Genomic DNA, 19,192 nt, shown 5'->3' with positions numbered 1-19,192 from the left:
CATAGTGTGTTGTGACAGACTGGGATTCAGACTGTTGCTCAAAACAGACTTTAGATATTCAGAAGGGGCAGAATGAAGTCAGGGATATACTAAGGGGAATTTTAAGAAGAAAAGTAGTTTTATTACCTATTTAACAGAAACATGCTTTTTTATCTTTCTAAGGACACAGATTTTTTTTTAACAGTTAATTGACTATTTGAAAAGCCTGCTACTTCTTCTGAATGCTACATATGCCAAATATTGTGTGTGTATATATATAAAAATATATGTAATGTATGGTAAAATGTGGGATCCAGTTAAAAGTAAACTCTAGTTTCTTTTCTGTGGCTACTGTCACTGCAGCGCGATAGCCCCTGAAATGATTATTCTCCCAAGCCTTCCATGTAAGCAAGAAAACAGGACTTTTCTACAGATGGGAAGCTGATGCTAAAAGGCTATTACTTCACTTTGTGCTGGGAGGTAAGAAAATGAGGAGGAGCAGGCCTCCCTGGTGCTTTCTGTGACCTTTCTTACAGAATGTATGCTGTGTCTACCTTTCCGGTGTATTTCCACCACCAATGTTTTGATGGGCTTTACATGTAGGACAGCAAATGGAATCAAGAACTTGATTCTATTTATTATAACTTAGATGTCAAAAAATTGCTGTCATTGCCAGCAATTGCCTCACACATAGATGTAGATACATGTAATTATTTTCCAGTGATCTTCCTAGGGCATTAGTGTTTGGCTCACTTTTAAGTAGAGAATCAAGTTTAACTGGATCCCAGTCTTAGTCCAGTATCTTACTCCATTAGAGACAAGGAACCAGAACAAATACCCAAGGCCCCAGGACATTGGGAGTCCACTGGGATAAACTGAGTTGCAGCACCAATGGGCTGGCATAGGAAGGAAGGGACTGTGCCACTTTCATTTGCCAAGTGCTCCCATTTTTCTGGTATCAGCCACATCTTGGTACTCAGCACAAGTTTTTTTTCTTAGGGCTGTTGTGATTTTCCCCTGAAGTAAGAGGATATTTGACTGCGTCCTTTCCAATAAACTGACAGGGCAATAACTTATATACATCAATTGGATTAGTTGACAGTAAAGATACATGGGATGTGTTGTTTGAAGGACATGAATAGTTGTTGCTGTTGTTCAGCCTGAAATAACTTTGCTCTGCTGAATGCAATCTGAAAACCTGCCAAGAAAAATAGACTATCACAGCTGAACTTAGCTCAGTGTTACAAGTCTAACAAGAAGACACGCCTAGCACTTTCAGCTGGCTTCTCACCGCTTTTTCCAAGGCTCAGCCGTAACAATCATTCTTCTGAAAATCAGATTGTTTTGTGTAATTTTCCTATGTAGCATGACTCAGTTGCTTAAAAGTCTTTGAAATTCAAGAAGGAATATGTCTAATGGAACCAAAATCTACTGAATTTTACATCTCAGGGCATCTCTCAGGCTCACTTTTTCCCCTTATGCATGGGTAAATAAATCTACTTTGAGGATAAGAGGGGTAGCTTTCTCCCACAAAATGAGTAGATTAAATAGAAGTGAATCCTTTTCTGCCAGTTCTTTGAGGAAATGGTTTTGTTGGTTAAACTGAATGGACTTACATTCTCATTTTTTGGCTATGCTTTTACTACAATCAAATCAGTTTGTGCATCTACAGAGACACAGACATGCCTACTTCATTTACTGTTTTACATTTTAATCCTCTTTTAAAGCAAAAAGCACATTCAGTGATCAACTGAATTAAATTATTAAAAATATGCTTTGTGATCTATGCCCATTTGTTATCCCCTGGCAGGCAGAGCGCCACGTGCTGTAAAGGCTGGTTCCAGCCATGCTTGCAGACCCAGCCACGCAAGACCATTGTCGAGCAACAGGAGTGTAAGCTGGGGCAGAACAACCCAGCTGGTTGTGGGCCTGACCTGCTGGAGGGAAAACATCTCTTGCAGGAGAACTCTGCTGCAACCAGAGCAGGAACCTTCTGGCTCATCTGAACAGGCAGAGATTTTGCTCTTGATGTCCTCACAGAGCATACTATTCAATTAGTTCAGTCTGTATTTTCACAGGAAGGGAAACCTCCTCTGAACAGGGAGGTTTATGTAACCAAGGGAGGAGATAGTGTCAAGTATCAGTTCCACCAGCCGTGTCTGGGGACTCCTCTTAACCAAGGAAAACATTATTATTAATGGGAACCCAAAGCTTTGCTTACATGGCTTGATGCAAGTGACCAGTGTGACTAATGTGACCTACATCTTCAACCAAGGCAGCCTTTACTTTGCATAAAAAAGTAATGTGACACGTCAGCAGATAAAGGTAGCTTCCTTGTACCTACAGGGCTTTAGCAAAGTTTTACATTTCTTTCTGAACTTTTGTTTAAGCACTGCCAGTCAAGCTTTAACCATGCACACTGGGAACTTGCTGGTACTGCTGGTGAATTATGTTCTTCTGGTCAGCAGCAGTGGTCTAATTTTCAGTAACAACATTCATCCCAGTGTTTGGTTTTGTTCCAGTGCTGCCACTTTGAAATCTTCCTCATAAATTTCAGTTTTAAAATCTAATATTCTTACACTGATAGTTCTGCAAAATGCAAATGCTAGGGGGTGGGGGAGAGGAGAAGCGAAGAAGAAGAGTCAGTTTTCTGACTAAAAGCCCTTCACAAATCTTAATTTCCAGTTGTGTCCATAGAAAATACAAATAGGCTTGGAAGAAGGAGCAGTATTTCCTTCTGAATTAATACCTTCTAGTAGTAATTTTCCCCTGTGAGGAACTGAATCTGGAAGAACTGTCTTAGGGTATATCGAACTCAAGAGATGCTTCAAATTGGTTCCCTGTATTTCACTTATGTATTTACACTAACCTAACTGGTTCACATGCTTAGCTCCTTTTGCTTACAGCTGTAAGTGCTGGAGATTTCCTGAACAATCTGCATTGTTCTTGGCTCTAGTGTACTGCCCTGATTTCATACTAAGACACAAGTGAGTTTATACTATGTTCTCAGTAGAGCTGTTTTTTAAAGGCTGTTTTCTCTACTACAATCAGGAAAATCACACGTGCTCATCCACGGGAAAAATGAGCAAGCTGTGCCTGTGTAGAATTAAGCAAGTAAAAAAAACAATACTGAATTCAGGAAAATGTGTTTTTAATGGTCTTTAAATTATTTGAAAATATTTTTTCAAATGCTTGGAATACTTTTGAATGCAAGGTGCTTTGGGGAAATCGGGAGGATTGTATTCACAAAACTGGAATAATGGAGGTTTTCCCTGCATTCTTTCCCCTTTTTTTAGTTAATAACTTAAGGGTTAAAATGCTTACCCAAGATACAAGCAAGTTCAGTTCTTTGCCTGGGAGAGCAGCCTAACTACAAGGCTAAAAAGTCCTAGGTATACACAAATGAAACAGAGAAATGATTCAGCTTAGCCTTAATGGCTAAGCTATATGGTAGCTGAATTTTCTGCTGCAACCACAATAAGCCCTCAGTCCTGCTTCAGAGATGAAAGCTGAACACTAATCAAAATAAACAGTAATTTATTACTTATACAAAACATACAGTCACCAAAAATAATTAAAAGAATCCTTCCCCACCCAAACATATCCTCTAGCATGTTGGAGAGAGAAAGAAGCAGGAATTGCCAATTCTAGTCTGTTCCACTACTGGGAAAAACTAAACCAAACTTTCTCATAGACTTTGTGATTGCTTTAACCCTGGGATTATTTATGAGGAAAAGAGTACATCATTTAGTTGCTCATATCCTTTCCTCTGCTTCCTCTCTACCCATCTTTCCTACAATATAACATTTCAGATCAAATAAAAAGGTTTTACACGTTTAAGTTATTCACATATTCCCGCACAGTACGACAGTTAGATGGTAATTCATCATTCTCTTTCAGCCACAGACCTCTCACTTTGAACACTAGGAACTGGGGGAACCATTCAAAAGAGGACAGCAGGACTTGAATATTGTAATACCCATAAAAAGATGAAACGCAATGGGCTATCACAAGTAAGAAGCATCTTAGGTACATCACCCAGTTAGACTGCTATAATCCACACTGGAATAATTTTATTTCACTAAACCATATACATGTTCTCATAACAAATTTACTTGCAAACACTGTCAATCAGTACATAATGAACTGCATTAAAATCACTAATTTCTACATATATGTGAATAATCATGCATCTCTCATGGACATTCTTGCCCTGATCAATCACTGTGCCATACCTAACACATTGCCATGGGTCAGAAACACACAAAGCACCTAGAATAACAATACTCACATAAGTCAACTACTCTGCATTGACAACACTGAGGCACAGTACTGTGTTATGCAGTAAACATATTCATAATTATTTTTCTGTAGAATGTGCACTGAAGCTAGTACACCTGCTTGCCTGCTCAAAACTACTTCAGATGTTGTTTCTGGTGTTCATTATTATAAGCTTTGCATTTCATTGCCCCAAGAGAAATCTTGGTGAATTTACTCCATACATCCTACTCCATGTCACTGATGAAGGTGCTGAACAAAACTGTTTAAAACTCTGAACCCTGGTAATTGACCCCACTCTTAGTAGTGAATATCAAACTCTTTCATTTGTCCAAATCTTCCACCAGCTTCCAGTCCACAAAAGAACATCTCCTCCATCCTCATGGAAAATTACCTTTACTAATAACCAGTTGTGGGGAATAATGCCAATGATCTTTTGAAAATAAGAACCATTAAGTCTTCTGTATGCCCTTTATCTATGTGCTTATTGCCTGCCCTCAAAGCACTTCAGCTTGAGGTTATTGAGATGGCCTTTCCTTTTCCAGAAGCCATGCTGACTTCTTCCAAACAGGTAATGTTTATCCATATGATCAAGTATCTTACTATGCAAGATATACTCTACTACCTAATAAGCAACGGAGTAATTTATTGTCCTGTAGTTACCCAAATCTCTTTCAGAACCCTTTCGGTAGGTGGAAGTTTCACTGGCAATCTGGCATAGTGCCTGTTCCTATAGATTTGTGAGACAACTTGGCCAGCAGTTCTGCAATTTCACATTTGAGTTCCTTCAAAATTTTGGTGGAATGCCAACCTGCCATGGGTACTTACTGATATCTACTTTGTCTATTTCATTTAGTTCAGTTTGAATCCCTGTTCCTCCAGCTGAAGGAAATGGGAACAGAGACTTGAAATAACTTGTCTTTGTCCCAGCCACTTGGCCAAAGCAGTGGTGTTATGTTAAAATGGGAATCTGTGGAAAGACGATTCTACTGATTCTGTCTGATTATCCACAAGTAATCTGTATTGTGCTAAAACCATTGGATAGAGTAGTGAAAGCAATCATAAAGGTAGTAGTGAGGCACCTTTTGATTTGCACATCTGTCATAGCAATGCCAACCTATTTAGGAGATTATAAAAATGAGCTAAATTAAGAATGATCAGGGAACCCCATTCTCATTATTGAAGCACCATACAGTAAGTGCGAGAGACAGGTGGCATAAGTGCTAAAACAAGGATGGAGAGTATGTGCTTCAGGGAATCAATCTACTGCATTAACGGCTAATGGCACACTCAGTGTTTATCCATTATTTATCACATAAATGAGTACGTACTGTCTAGACTGCAGAGGTGCTTTCATAACAGAGTAACACTGATTACTGAAAATTAAAAAATGAGAGCTGATCTTAATAAATGAATTGAAAATTAGCAAATGGTAACCAACTCCACATGGCACATTTGCTCAACCTAATAACACTGGGGTTTGTTTTGGTTTTATGAAAATCATTTGATCCATCTCTATAATTTTAGACTTTAGAGCATAATGCAAAACCTGGAAAAAAGGCAGAGGACTTAGGATGCAATCACTTCCTGCCACTATCACATACTTTCATTTGCATGCACACTTTCATTCTGAGCTGCTTTTTTGTTTTCCTTTAATAATCGGCTCATTTATTTCTTTTCCTTTTCAACTTACTGGCACATTAGTGAAAACTAAGAATATCTGCTCGCACTGAGAGAAGAATGATGTTACTCAAAATGTATTGTGTTCTACTGGTGGCACAAAAACTATGCGCTATGCATTGTTTTTAATGTTTTAACGATGCCAGAACACTGGCCTTGAATAAATAAATTACATGAGCACAGGCATGATCATGTATCATTATCAGTGGCAGCTGCATCATTAAATTCAGAAGAAGGGTCAAATTTTCACCTGAGACCCACTGAAGGGTCTCAGTTAAAACTGGACACAAATTTAGAGGGTCAGTTGAATCAGGGAATGGTTTATAGACTAATTCTAATAAAAGTAGCACAGGGTTATTTAGGCATGCTAATTTATTTGTGAGGGATAGAAAGGCGATTTCAAATAAGTGGAAAAGAGGTAATACTTAAATGCTCCCAGTGTATTAAATATTTTTAAAAGCTGACTTTTACATTAAGATCATTCAGTTTATAAAGACTTAGGTATCCATTTAAAATTTATACCAGTGCTGAATGTTAGTAGTTTGCATTCGCCTGCACCTACATTCACCCTATCCTCACCACAGACCAGTAATTTCCAAGAGACACATCATTATATTGCAACTGATAAGGTTTTAACTAGGCATATTGGCCCTGAAAGAGGTTTGTGGGCTTCTTCCACCTAAACCCATTATAACTGTTCAGTTCTATCATCATCATCGAGTTGTTGTCCCAAAGTGAATCCCTTACCAGGATAATACACACTTGGATTCATTTTCAGTGACAAGGGGGAAAAAAGTCCCAAATTTCCTCATCTTACATCAGGAATGCCTGAAATTTAAAAAATCCCTTTCTCCAGTGGAATGCTAGAAACAGTCATGATACCATTTACTCTGGACATCTATTATATTAGGATGCGAACAACAAACAAATAAAACCAAAATAAACCTCTCAAACCTTGGACTGCTTAGGTTCAGAAAACATAAAGAGGGAAGTCAGTTTTGCGATGAATCTAAACCAGCCAAAATTAAATGGAATCTTCCAAGGATGTAGATCAGGTTCTGAATCCCAGTGTGCCATCTAGGCTGCTCATAAATTATAAACCTGCTAGGTCAGTAGATGCATAAGTACACGCAAGACTTGAAGATGCTTGAAAATAGGCTCTATTTTCTGCAAGATGTTCATCAACAGGATTTCTTCCACCCCCGTTCACATGCACATTTTGGCAAAAAAACGGAAGTCTTGTGCATTTTCAATTATCCCTAGCAATAGTCAGATTCACCAGCTAATACACCCCAAAAAGGCACCAAAAGGCTTTCAAAGGTATCCTAATTAACACATTGACAGTCTCCGGGATTTACTTCCAGCAAAATCATCCGAATTCAACCTCCTCTTCTGGTTTGTTCGGTTGCACTTTATTAGCTAGTAATCATACTGCTAAGAATTGTTCTAATGCTGCTTCACATCTACTTAAACTGCTGTCTCTTCACAATGTACCTCTGAAGTGTATACAGCTGCGTTCCTTCTATAAGGAAGCAATAGCAAGGTGGCTTGCTCTTAGTCCATGCAGTTAATTTGAGATCCAGGGGCAGGAACCATGGCAGCCAAACTTGTCCTAAGGATCTTAAGTACTAGTTTTACTTTGCAAACACCGATTTATTCCGGTGTGTCATCTGCAGTGGTTATGTATATTGTGCAACAGTGCTGTCATTCAGGAAAGCGAGGATTATGGCTATTTCAGTCACCTGTAGAGAAATTCCCAGGATGTAGCTGTCTCAAAATATTTTGACATTAATTTTTGTTTCGGAAAGTGGGTAGCAATAATCCTAATACAAAAAAAAAAAGGTGCTTGTGAGAAATTCCAAAGTCATTTCAGTGTGTTCATTTATTCACATATGCATTTGTGCTGATTTATGTAAGAGCTAAAATGTGCAATACTGTACAGCTGGTTTCTTTCTGAAGGTTGATCTGGACCTCCTGCTTCTCCCTTACTTTTCTCCTTTAAAGTATGTCATCATTCTATTCTCTGTAATTAACCTTGAATGATCATCAGACTATAAAAATATACAAAGCTGAACAAACAATAAAGACAGTTATTCATGGTTGGTTCCCTAATCCAAGTTTGCAATACAGTTTTTGTACCACATCAATATGTGTGTTTGTCTCCCGTTTCACTTACATTTTCAGGTTCTTATTACGGATTTTTCTTTTTCCAAGATGAATTTAAAAGAGGCTTTTAGTTATGGAAATACAGACGTACAGCAGATTAATAAGTGAGGAAATTACAGGAATAGTTTTCTATCTACTACATCCACAGTGGCTTTGTGTGTCTAAGAACAAGATTTCAAAGGAGGCAGGAAGAGTGTAAATGAGTGAAGAAGCGATTTAATTCATCAGCATAGCCATGGACTGAACTAAAAAGGGAGAAGGCAAGGGAAAAAAGGATTTCTTGTCCATGTATTACTTTTCCAGAATATGAATCAGTTTTGACCAAATATTTTTGATAGGTGAAGGAAAAAAACAAAACAAGCAAACAAAACAAAACCAAAATCAAAATTAAAAAAAAAAAAGAAAAAAAAAAAAGATACAGAAGGCATCAGTATCCAGGAAAGCCATTCTATGCATCCATCTGTACTGCAATATCATCACAGCATGGTAGAGACCCCCTGCCATTGTTAGCCCAGAGAAATTGTATCAAAGGGAAAGACACATACTGAAAATGGCAGTTTCTACAAGTGATGTAAAAGACATTTTGAGGATGAACACTAGAATAAAAAATTAGATAGAACAACAGCTTCCAGCTGGTGACAGAGAGAGCCTGGTTACTGCAGTATTGTCTGGCAGACAGTAAAGAGTCAGAAGCGTGGAGCTCTGCAGAGAGTCACTCCTACCAAGAGAGGAGGAGTTGGCAATGATAATCATCTCCTGCAGGGGGCTAGCAGATGACGGTAGGCACCTCCAGGTTTGCTTGGCAGCCCAAACACAATATAAGCTTCTGAAAAGTCATCAAAGCCAAACTAGTTAAAAAAACCTGGCTATGCCAAATCTTTGAGATGGGTATTTAGTTACTATTGTCCTTGATAGCCAATGCTGTCTCTCTGCTGCTGAATGAAACACGCTCTGTATTCTGGCTGTTGTATTAGATGCGTATTACTGCTCACCCTTGAATAGTTAAACCTCACCACAGCTGAACTAGAAAATTATTCACCCATTCACAAAAGAAGATACTTCATGTTTACTATGTTTTCCAGTGCTGTCTCTTAGAGTTAGTTGTCACAGAAAAGAATCTGTTAAGAAAATACTTTATTTTTTAGTAATTCAGTTTTCCTCAGAAGTCCATGATGTAACTGGATGAAATATAATTACATATTTATAGTTTTAAAATAGAGATGAACTTTCAGTCAGGAAACAAGACAGGAAGTCATACTAGCCCAGTTTTATGGATGAGAATTTGGCAGAGATAGGGTGCAGATAAATAATGCTACTTTTGATTGGTGATTTAGGGGTAGAGATTTGTTCAAGTTCAGTTCATAAAATGCACATATTAAGTCTCCAACACCAACTAGTGATTACATAACTCTTTTATGTAAGCAATGCTATGAAAGTGGTGTGGAGCACCTACATCATTCCTATTCCATGTTTCTCATCCCACCTCTAACCCCTTTGCCCAGGTGTTCAGAGGAGGTAGCATGGTGATGCATTTAGAGGATTTAAGCCACCAGAGAGCTGATTTTAATAAGGTAACCTAGAAAGCTGAGGCAGACTTGGCCAGTTATACATTAGTCAGCTATGAACCTCCCTTTACACTACAGCATCATAGAATTGTTGAGGCTGGAAGGGACCTCTTGAGATCACCTAATTGAATTCCTCTGCTCAAGGGGGGTTGGCTATAGCAGGCTGCCCAGGACTGTGGCTAGATGGGGTTTGAATATGTTCACAGATGCAGAGTCCACAGACTCTCTGGGCAACTTGTTCCCATGTTTAACTATCCTGGCAGCAAAGAGTGTTTTCTTTTGTTTAGATGGAACTTCATGTGTTTTGAAGGTACCTGGTTACAACTGTTATGTCAGGACTGTCATCTATCAAGAGGGTCTAGGAGACCCTCAGTCTCTTAGAAGAGAAGGCAGACACTCAGTACACACTTAGACACAAGGTTAAATTGCCTGGCTTTATAATCATTTGTGAAAATTTTGTTTGTCTTCTTTTGCACATTTTTAATGAATAAGAAGCTGACTCAGATTTCCCCATGGCAAGCAGTTCTGCTTTTTTTACTGCCCACTGATAATCCTAAACAATACTGCATATCCAGCCTGTTCAAGAATTTTATAATAGGTAGATGCAGTGTAAGGGGTAAGCTCTTAAAACAGGGCAGCAGGTAATGTATAATTGTGCACTGCACGTACCTAAACCCTTTCCCAAAGGCTATATCCCTCTGAGAGATTGCATGCTACAGCAGAAGAATGCTTGCTCTGGCTTGCAGAGGGCCACATCATCTGTGAACAGCTAGAATACTCCCAGTCAGTACTGCTCTTCTGCACCTCAGAGTCCTGTTAACTACCTTCCCTTCCTGGCCTAACACTGACCAATGTAATAAGCAGAAAGCATATGAAATTAAGATATAAAACCCTCATTGTAAATTATTACCTTATTTTTCTCAATCCTTCAATTTTTATCATTTGTATCTCGTCAATGTAAATGGAGAAATAAAAGCTTGCCTAAACTTTACTAGTAGTACTAACAATGGGTCCAGTTAAGCAGATAAGTCTTTGCCAAAGATTTTGAGTTGAATCCTCTTCTGATATGTGGGGCCATTTACTACCCTAGTGATAGTTCATCCAACTGAAGAGCTATATATTAAATAAATACATATTAACTGAGAACATTTCTAAAAACTCTTCTTAGGCACAAGCTAGCTTTTCTTCAATAATTTCCTATTGATTTTTAACTTGCAATGTTTCAATAATTTCACTTATGTTCATTGCAAGAAAGCTTCATTTTCCACGTCTGCTTATGTGGGAATCATACTCCCACACATCCAAGTACACTTACCTTGGCACAGTATGTACACTCTGCCTCAGATACTAGAAACTAAAGTATCAGGTGCACCGCCATGAATGCATTGTGATGAGGCAGTATTACCCATTTCCTATGAGCTCAAGCGCGCATTATTATGCTTATTATTATTGCTTTGGAGGCAACTGCCTGTGGCATAATTCCTTGTAAACAATTCATCTGCATTTAAAGCAATTGCTTAAGAAAAGGCACCTCACAAGTCTCAAAACATCTCTCAAAGATCACTCACCAGTATTCACCAATATCTTTGATATTCACAAGATACAATGCTGTTAAGAAATTCAAATGTTATTCCTTTAAAAAAAAGAAAAACAAACAAACCAAAAATTAAACACAACGCCACAAAACTCTTAAGTATTCTCATCTGTTAGTCTGCATAGAAACGACTAAAACTTGGATTCCAAGATGTTACACTCTATTCTGCTAAGATGCCAAGTAGCAAAACCATCATGCAACCGTTTTATATCAACAAATGAATGGAAAGGCCACATTTTAGTTCTTTTTTTCCACTTGGTTCTCTCACAGACTTTTAGGCATCTTGCTTCCCCCTAGCCCCAGCAGCACTTATTAATGTCTCCCATCCCAGACATACCAGTGCTTTGGACTCTTCTGTCTAAAGCCATTGCTCATCTCTACTGAATGACAAGTATGACCTATGTCAAACTCTCACTATCAAACAAATTTACAGTATGCAACTAATGGAAATTGAGTTGAGGTTTTTCACAATGTACATACGAATATTTAAACATAAGGATCTGGTTTTACATGTTTTACATATTTATTGTCTACCTTACTATGATTTATGCATTCAATCAAAACCCCAAAATGTAAACATTTTACTAAGTACCAAAAAACATTCATAGCTACCAAAATTGCATTCATATAGCATTATAAAGGACAGATTTGTAAATATCTCATTTTTACTTTGCTGAAAAAAAAAAAAAGATCAATTCAAAGGAAAATAAAATCCTCTGCAAACCCATTTCAACCAGTCACAAAAGACTTTGCTGCTTATCTCTCAATAGACAGGGAGTACAAAGTCCACAGTAGCACATAAAGGCTAATGGCAGCCTACAATCTAATTAGATCATATTATAATACGGTGCAGAGATTCAACAGATACTTCTTTAGAAAGGACACAGACACAAAGTACCCACCCACAAAGGAGTTACATTTCCTTTCAAAGGTCTAGAAATGTGTAATAAAGAAGAGTCTTTAACCAGGAAGGAGCTTGGCTGAGCCTGGCATGTTAGTTAGCCTGCCTTGAGATTATCTTGACTGAAAGAAAAAGAACAGGGAACAAGACTATTTATACATTCTGCTTCATTTAGACTTTCACCTTGGCTTACAAGGCTGAGTGAAAGTATTTCTTTTGTATGAGGTTAAGATTTTCTGTGAGCTTTGCTGAGATTTCTATGGAGGAGTTGAGAGTAGAACTGAAGAGTTTAATGGATCTCCAAAAAGCCTGGGTAGTGTTTCACTTTTTTGAAAGTTTTGAGGATACCGTAACCCTGAAAGATGTTTGAATACATGTGACTAAAAGGCAAACAGAATGGTGGTTATCGTTATATTCAGTGTTAATGTCTGTAGTGCCTTATTACTGACATACAGGTGACCCAAGGAGCGAGCTCCTGTACATTATAGGAGGAGGTGCAGTGAAAAAAGTAGGCAACAGACTGCCTAAGGCTTAGCCCCAAATTCTTTCTGTCAGAGGCTGATTACAAGACACAAAGGTGTGCATGGGTACATAGCCAGTTGTGCTGATGAGCTCTGCACAGAGTAACTTGCCTTTGGGAGCTTACAAAGCTGAAGTCCAGCGAGACTTGCACACTAAGGCTGCCTCTACAGTAGCACTAAGGTGCAGATGACAAGTTATTTTAGAAGTAAGCCTCCTGATCATCTGGACTGATACTGTGCTCTGCTTTATAATTTGACACACTTTCAGAAAGCAAGCTGCACTCCTTTTGAATAAAACCAAAACAGATGTGTCTCACCACATATATTCATTAGTGGCACAACAGTTACTAATGAATATTCAATCTGCAAGTACAAAGAAGAACTATTCTGATTTGTAGTCTCCTGCAATACATGCCATACACTCATCAGGTCCTCAACAGGAACTGTGCTGCTTTACAGATCCACTTGCATTGGGTCATACTGTCAATGTTGTCAGGCTGGTCTCTCGCTGTATTGCAGACCATTGCATTTCACTCACATACCTCTTACACTGCACCTTGACACTTCAAGGAGATCAAACCCTTTTAACATATAAGACAGAACGTTCTGGGTTGGAAAGGACCTTAATGATCACTTAGTTCCAACCCACCTGCCACGGGCAGAGGGACACCTTCCACTAGACTAGGTTGCTCGAAGCCCCATCTAGCCTGGCCTTGAACACTTACAGGGATACACAACTTCTCTGAGCAACCTGTTCCAGTACCTCACCATCCTCACATGAAGAATTTCTTCCTAATTATCTAATCTAAATAGATAGACACGTAGATAACATAAGTATTAATTTAAATGTGCCACAAACAACACAAGGGGCTGACTGCCCCATGTGCTTGCTGGGGCTGTGAACTGATAGATAAAATAACCTGAAGGATCCAGTAGGAAATTCATGCTTCTAGAGGATTCTTTGTCCATGCCTCACATACTATTCCTCTGCATAAGCAGGTATCTTATGCCATGCTAATTTCATCTAGGATAGCTGCTAGTATATATTCTCTTAAAAGCCCTTTATTTTTGCAGAACTTGAGCACAGTAGATACCAGATGAAGAGGTTTTGACGCCACGTAATGGAATTAAAGCAGGGCATGTGTTGCACAGTCATAGATTCTTTTTGCCTTCCAGTAGCTTAACCATGATGAAGCACCTTATAGTTCAAATATTTATGTCAAAAGGCAGATGTATGGGAGATGGTGTTTATAGAAGTGGTTTGTCTGTCCAACCCCAGCCATCACTGCTTGTGTTTAGTTTTTCTTTTCCCTTTAAACTAACTTTTCCAGATGATGGAGCAACTTAATATTTACCCTGCAGCCCAGCACTTTGAGACCCTTTCCTTTTCAGGGTGTGGAAGTCCAAGCACGAACCCTCACCCCAGCTGCTCCTAGCCTCAAGATCCCTGACTGAAATGGTCATTCCTCATAGTGTTGACACTCCACCCAACACTTTAATCCAGGGATAACGTGGTCCCCTTCTTACAGAGGTTGCAGGTATTGCAAAGCTCACTTCTAGCAGTCGTGTGACGAAAGGGAACACCGAGGACGTGACTGTAGCTCAGAAATAGGTGAAAGGACAAATGCTCTCTCCGCGGCCGGGTAGCCGTACGGGCAGCGCGCAGTAACGGTACGGCCATAGCCTCGGTTCACCCCGGCGGCGCCTCACAGCCTCCCGCCGCGGATGCCCCACAAGACCCGGCGGGGCAGGGACACCTGCTCCAGCAGCCGCCGCTCGCCGCCAGCGCACAGCCCAGTGGCTCTGGCGCGGTCAGCTGGTGGCGCGGGGAGCTGAGTGCACTGTGCCTCGCCCGCCATCTACCCCCGCATTACCCCCCGCAGGACGGGCTGGCGCTACGGAGGGGCCGCGACGGAGGCGGGTTCACAGGCTTCCACTGTACACCGACTAAAAACCGTCACTGCTGGTGCGTTGTGGTTTTTGCGTGAAAACGCGGGCAAACAGGTCCCGCGAGTAACCTACTGCCCGCGCTCACCCTCGTGTTCCCCGGAGAGGGACGCGGGACCCTCGGGCACAGCCGCAGCTCCCGGCCCCGCACCTGCTGGCCCGCGGGGCACTACGGCCGCAGGAGCTGAGGGCGATGGGAGGTGCGAGGCATGCCCCTCCGCTCCCTGGGGAACGGCACGGCCTCCTCCCGTCTAGCCCGGCCGCGGAGCTGCGGCTCGGGAGCGCGCCGAGCCCGGCAGTCACGCCGCTGCCAGCACCGCCACCGCCCGCCGCGCAGCCAACCCCGCCTGCCCCGCTCCGCTGCCACCAGCCGCCGCACGGCGCGGCCCCTCCGCCCCGCCCCGTCCGGGGCCAAACGCGGCGCGGGGGTGCCCGGAGTCCCGCCCGCGCGGTCGCGCACACCCCAGCGCTCACACGCGCACACACGCCGAAGTGCACCCCACTCTGGCTCGCAGCCAGCCGCTGAGGCCGCCCCGGCGCAGCGTGCAACATGGCGCTGGTCCCCTGCCAGGTGCTGCGCGCCGCCATCCTCCTGTCCTATTGCTCCATCCTGTGCAATTACAAGGCCATTGACATGCCCGCGCATCAGACCTATGGAGGCAGCTGGAAATTTCTGACCTTCATAGACCTGGTAAGTGTCCCCCCGGTCCCGGCGCCCGTGGCCCTGCCCCCTCCCTCAGGATGCCCGTTGAGCGACCGCGGCGCCGCGCCGGAGCGGGCCGGGCGTATCGCGGGCCTCAGCTGCGGCCCTGCTCGACGGAAGCGCCATGAGGTGACCTTAAAGCGGGGACGGCGACAGGTTGTGACTCCAGGGCCGGCCGTGACGCCGCGGCAGCGGAGCCGGGTGGTTTGAACGGAGAAAGACACAGACAAAGCCGAGGGGCAGCTTGCTGCCTGTGAACGGCTGTGGTTAAGGTGAGCCAAACGCCGTCCCCTCAGTGCTCATGCTGTGTTTCGCCTTTTTCAGTGGCTGACAGTAAACACCAGGACCTGCTGGTCCTAGCATTTGGCTACCGTGTGCCGTCAAAACAGAAAACATGCCTCGCTCCCGTCAGCCCTTCTGAGGAATCCATCCCTGGCAGGTGCAAGCGTGTGAGTGAGACAGAAAGTGTTGGGCAATTCAACTTGCCGGCCCCAGTTAGTTTTGGTTGCAGATCCATAACCGAGCCTTGAAACAAAACATGTTTCATTTCACTTTTCATAAGGATCTAGAGCTGGAACAATCAGGAGCATGCTGGCCTACTGGAAAACACCAGGCGCTGCCCAGGGCCTGGTTTTGCCAGGAGTTTCCTCACCTAGCTGCCTCCACAACAGTAATCCCGTAGTGCAAGTGGGAGGAGAGGGGCGGGAGGAAGACAGGAGATGGGAGGAGAAACTTGGTTTCTGATTCAGCAATATGATAGCCAACTTTGACCTTGGACCTGGATCAAACCAGGTTTTCTTTTAGTCGACAGTGTAAATAGGTGAGAAATCTTGCAGCTTGTGTAGGGTTACAGAAGAAGTCCCCAAATGACAGTATTTCAGTGCTTCTCCTTGGTAAAACCTCTCTCGGAACCTCATTGCCGATTCATAAGTTTTGCTACTGTTGCTTGCGGACTTGATATCCAGTCAGTAGGTTGAGTTTGGAGATGAAACCCAGTCACTATTAACCTGGCAGGTCAGGTGTGCAAATTTTTGTATCTGGGTTAAGCTAAGGTCCACTGAGGTCCATATTTTATTTGAGGAGAACTTACCATATTCTGCATTTAGCTGGTATGATTTTTGTGTTGGGTGCCAAAAAAATGCTGGATCTCTGATGATCCACAGCCATAACTAGTGTTTTTAATGCAGTTTGGGAAAGGGCATCTTATGGCCTGATGTCTTTGTGGGAGGCAAACTAGAATCTAAATTTTTTTTCTTCCTTTTGGGCTGCTGAGCAGTACTGTTAGTAACATTAATTGAAACAAGTTAGTGTCAAGGCCCAGTGAGTTCAGGGGGAGCTGTTGACTTTAGTGGCAGTTGAATTGGAAGTGAACCAACTAAAGCTAAAAGTCAATGATCTTGTCTTTGAGTTCCCTTCACTTTTTTTCTCTGTTATCCTAGCCCTGACAGTTGCTTGAGGATTAACTGAACTATGGCTGTTATACAGTGAAAATAACATTTGACAGTACATGATATTTATCATTTCCAAAAATTTACAGCCTGCTGTCTGTGGCAAGTTCATGTGGACTTTCCCAGCAAAGCATACACATGGTTCAGGCTACTTCTATCATGGTCCAAAAGGTCAGGGTGAATGCGTAGTGCGTTATAAAATATGTGGAAGGGTTATCAACTGCACCTAGTCATATCTGTCCTTTAGCTAATAGCTGTCACATGTTTCTCATAGCCAAGTCCAGTAATTGAGAAAAGGTTAGCAATTCCTTACTGTCTCAGTGACTGGTCAGCACATAGACCTCTCCACTTGCTGACAATATTTACTTATGTCCAAATGGCTCTTGTAGCATCTTATCTAAGTAAGTCTGTCTGTCTCCTTGGACAAATGGGAGACTTGGAGAACCAAAAGCTGTTAGGTTCCTGAGGATGATACCAGGAGGCATGGTTGGAGGGTGATAGGCACATTTCTAAAATACTCTTTGTTGACAAAGTCTTCAAAAGCTCTTCCATAAGTTTCAGTTTCCTCAGCCATGTGCAGTGCTCCTGTGTCAGTCACATTCAAAGGCTGTCTAGATAAAATATTGTCAATGCCAGAGTCTTGGCAGACAGGTGTTCTTGCTACAGATTGTACCTCCATAAGCAGAATTTTCATCTTTGACATCACAAAAGCACGTAGAAATTCTATTTCCAAAGCCTGCTTCCAGTTTTTGAGAAAAGTGAGTTTATGAATCTGAAAACTTATTTGGATTTTTTTTTTCTTCTGTCCATTTGTGGAGGGACATTGCTTTTCAGCATCAGTAAATGTCTTGGAGATTCAGGTAGCTGGCTTTGCAGAGGTGCTGTGTGAAATGATTTATAGTTACCTGCAGGTGATACAATGTTGAATTGAATTATGAAAAAACAGTTGTTTGGACTCTAAAACATAAGACAGTAAAGTATTCTAAAGGTATGCATTAATCCGAACATTAGATTCACAGCCCTCACACTGTTTACAGAAGTTGAGCATGGTGAGGAAGTTGTTTAATACTGATCTGCAGACTGTAACAGCCCTGTCCATCCATAATATTTTGAATGTTCATACCTAAGTAAGACTTTCTTGGATGCCAGTATTCATGCTTAATCTCTCCTGTCCTTGAATTAAGAAAGAATACAAGCACAACTGATGACTTCTTTTAACTGCAGTCACTCTGACTTTTTTTTCCAGTTGTGAATGTATTGCAACATTCCCTAAAATACTCATTTTGATGGAATATTCTTCTGGTTTATGAAGCAATGTACTGGCAGTATGTTTTGCCATTACACTGGTGATGCTCCTTACTGTTGCTACTAACAGTCATTTCTCCACTTCAGACTTTCTCCCTGGTATGCAGAAGTGGTAGATACTTTCCAAAGTTACTCAAAACATGGTAAAAATATCTGCCTAGTACCTGTGGATTCCAGAACACCAGAAAAGAGGGCAGTATCCTTTTGGTCATTTATAGAGTGGGAAACTTGAGGGGAAAAGAGGTGAAGAGTTGCTGCCAGGGTCAGTCGGTGAGCCCAGCAGATCAAATAATTGCACTGAACATTCAGGCTAGTTCAAAACTATGACATGTTTATTTCCTTTATCCTCACAGCACAAACCAAGCCCCAGAGTTAGCTGTTGTGAAAATGGCAAAGTCATGGATTCAGATGGGGTATTTTGAGAGATATGCCTAAAATTTTGTGTATAGCTGCCTTTGGTAGACTCAGATTCACTATTTCCCGCTTTAGTAGTGGGCTGCTGGAGGACTGCACTTTCCTGCACCACACCCCATAAATTCATTGTTGAGCCTCAGAGTTGAAAGTTAAATTAGGGTGAAAATGGTGCCAGTACAAAGTGATTCTTTGCAACAAGTTTGTCAGCTATGTAAGTCTCTCAAAAATTTTTCGTACTTGTACCACTCTTTGTTTGGTTCTGTAAGTAGTAGAAGTAGCTGAATTAAAGATGCTGGTACTTGAATTAAAGATAACTAGGTCATCCTACATATCTCTGCAATCACACACCTGCCTTTATAAATAAATACACCTGTGCTGAGGGATCTGTTGCACCAACTTGTCTAAAATGGCATGGTCTTTTCTGTTGCGGGGGTTAAGTTTTGTTCCTTAGTTTCTTTTGGCTCTCTTTCTGTTGTTTTGAGAAGAGGCAAAAATATGTAGAATTTGCATTCTGGAATATAGCAGAGCCTGTGGGTGTCCTAAGAAGACTGGTTCTACTTTCTGTGGTTGGTTGGTTGTGATAATTAACAGAAAAGTAGCTAAAAGTTAAAATAAGTTTTTCATTAATAAGGGGTGTGCTGGTCTAAATAGCTTCTAGTTTTCATTGTGCAGTTTCTGTGAAAACCTTACT

At 41.4% G+C, this 19,192-nt stretch overlaps 2 protein-coding genes across 2 annotated transcripts in view; both read left to right on the top strand.

Annotated features, from left to right (window-relative positions):
- The first annotated feature begins 14,809 nt into the window (after positions 1–14,809).
- On the top strand, positions 14,810–15,157 carry LOC134175201 (skin secretory protein xP2-like). Its single transcript, XM_062640832.1, has one exon. The coding sequence runs from the start codon at positions 14,825–14,827 to the stop codon at positions 15,155–15,157; it is 333 nt and encodes a 110-aa protein (XP_062496816.1). The 5' UTR covers positions 14,810–14,824.
- Positions 15,050–19,192, top strand: part of AIG1 (androgen induced 1) — a 129,147-nt gene continuing 125,004 nt past the window's right edge. The window contains exon 1 of the mRNA XM_062640828.1: positions 15,050–15,322. Coding sequence (XP_062496812.1) covers positions 15,182–15,322 — 141 coding nt within the window. The 5' untranslated portion in view covers positions 15,050–15,181. The remainder of the gene's footprint in view (positions 15,323–19,192) is intronic.

This window comes from Pezoporus occidentalis, unplaced genomic scaffold (genome assembly GCF_034315485.1).
Source record: "Pezoporus occidentalis ecotype Australia unplaced genomic scaffold, CSIRO_AGI_Poc_V1 ctg67, whole genome shotgun sequence".
NCBI classification, from domain to species: domain Eukaryota; kingdom Metazoa; phylum Chordata; class Aves; order Psittaciformes; family Psittacidae; genus Pezoporus; species Pezoporus occidentalis.
This window is presented reverse-complemented; position numbering and strand designations above follow the sequence as displayed.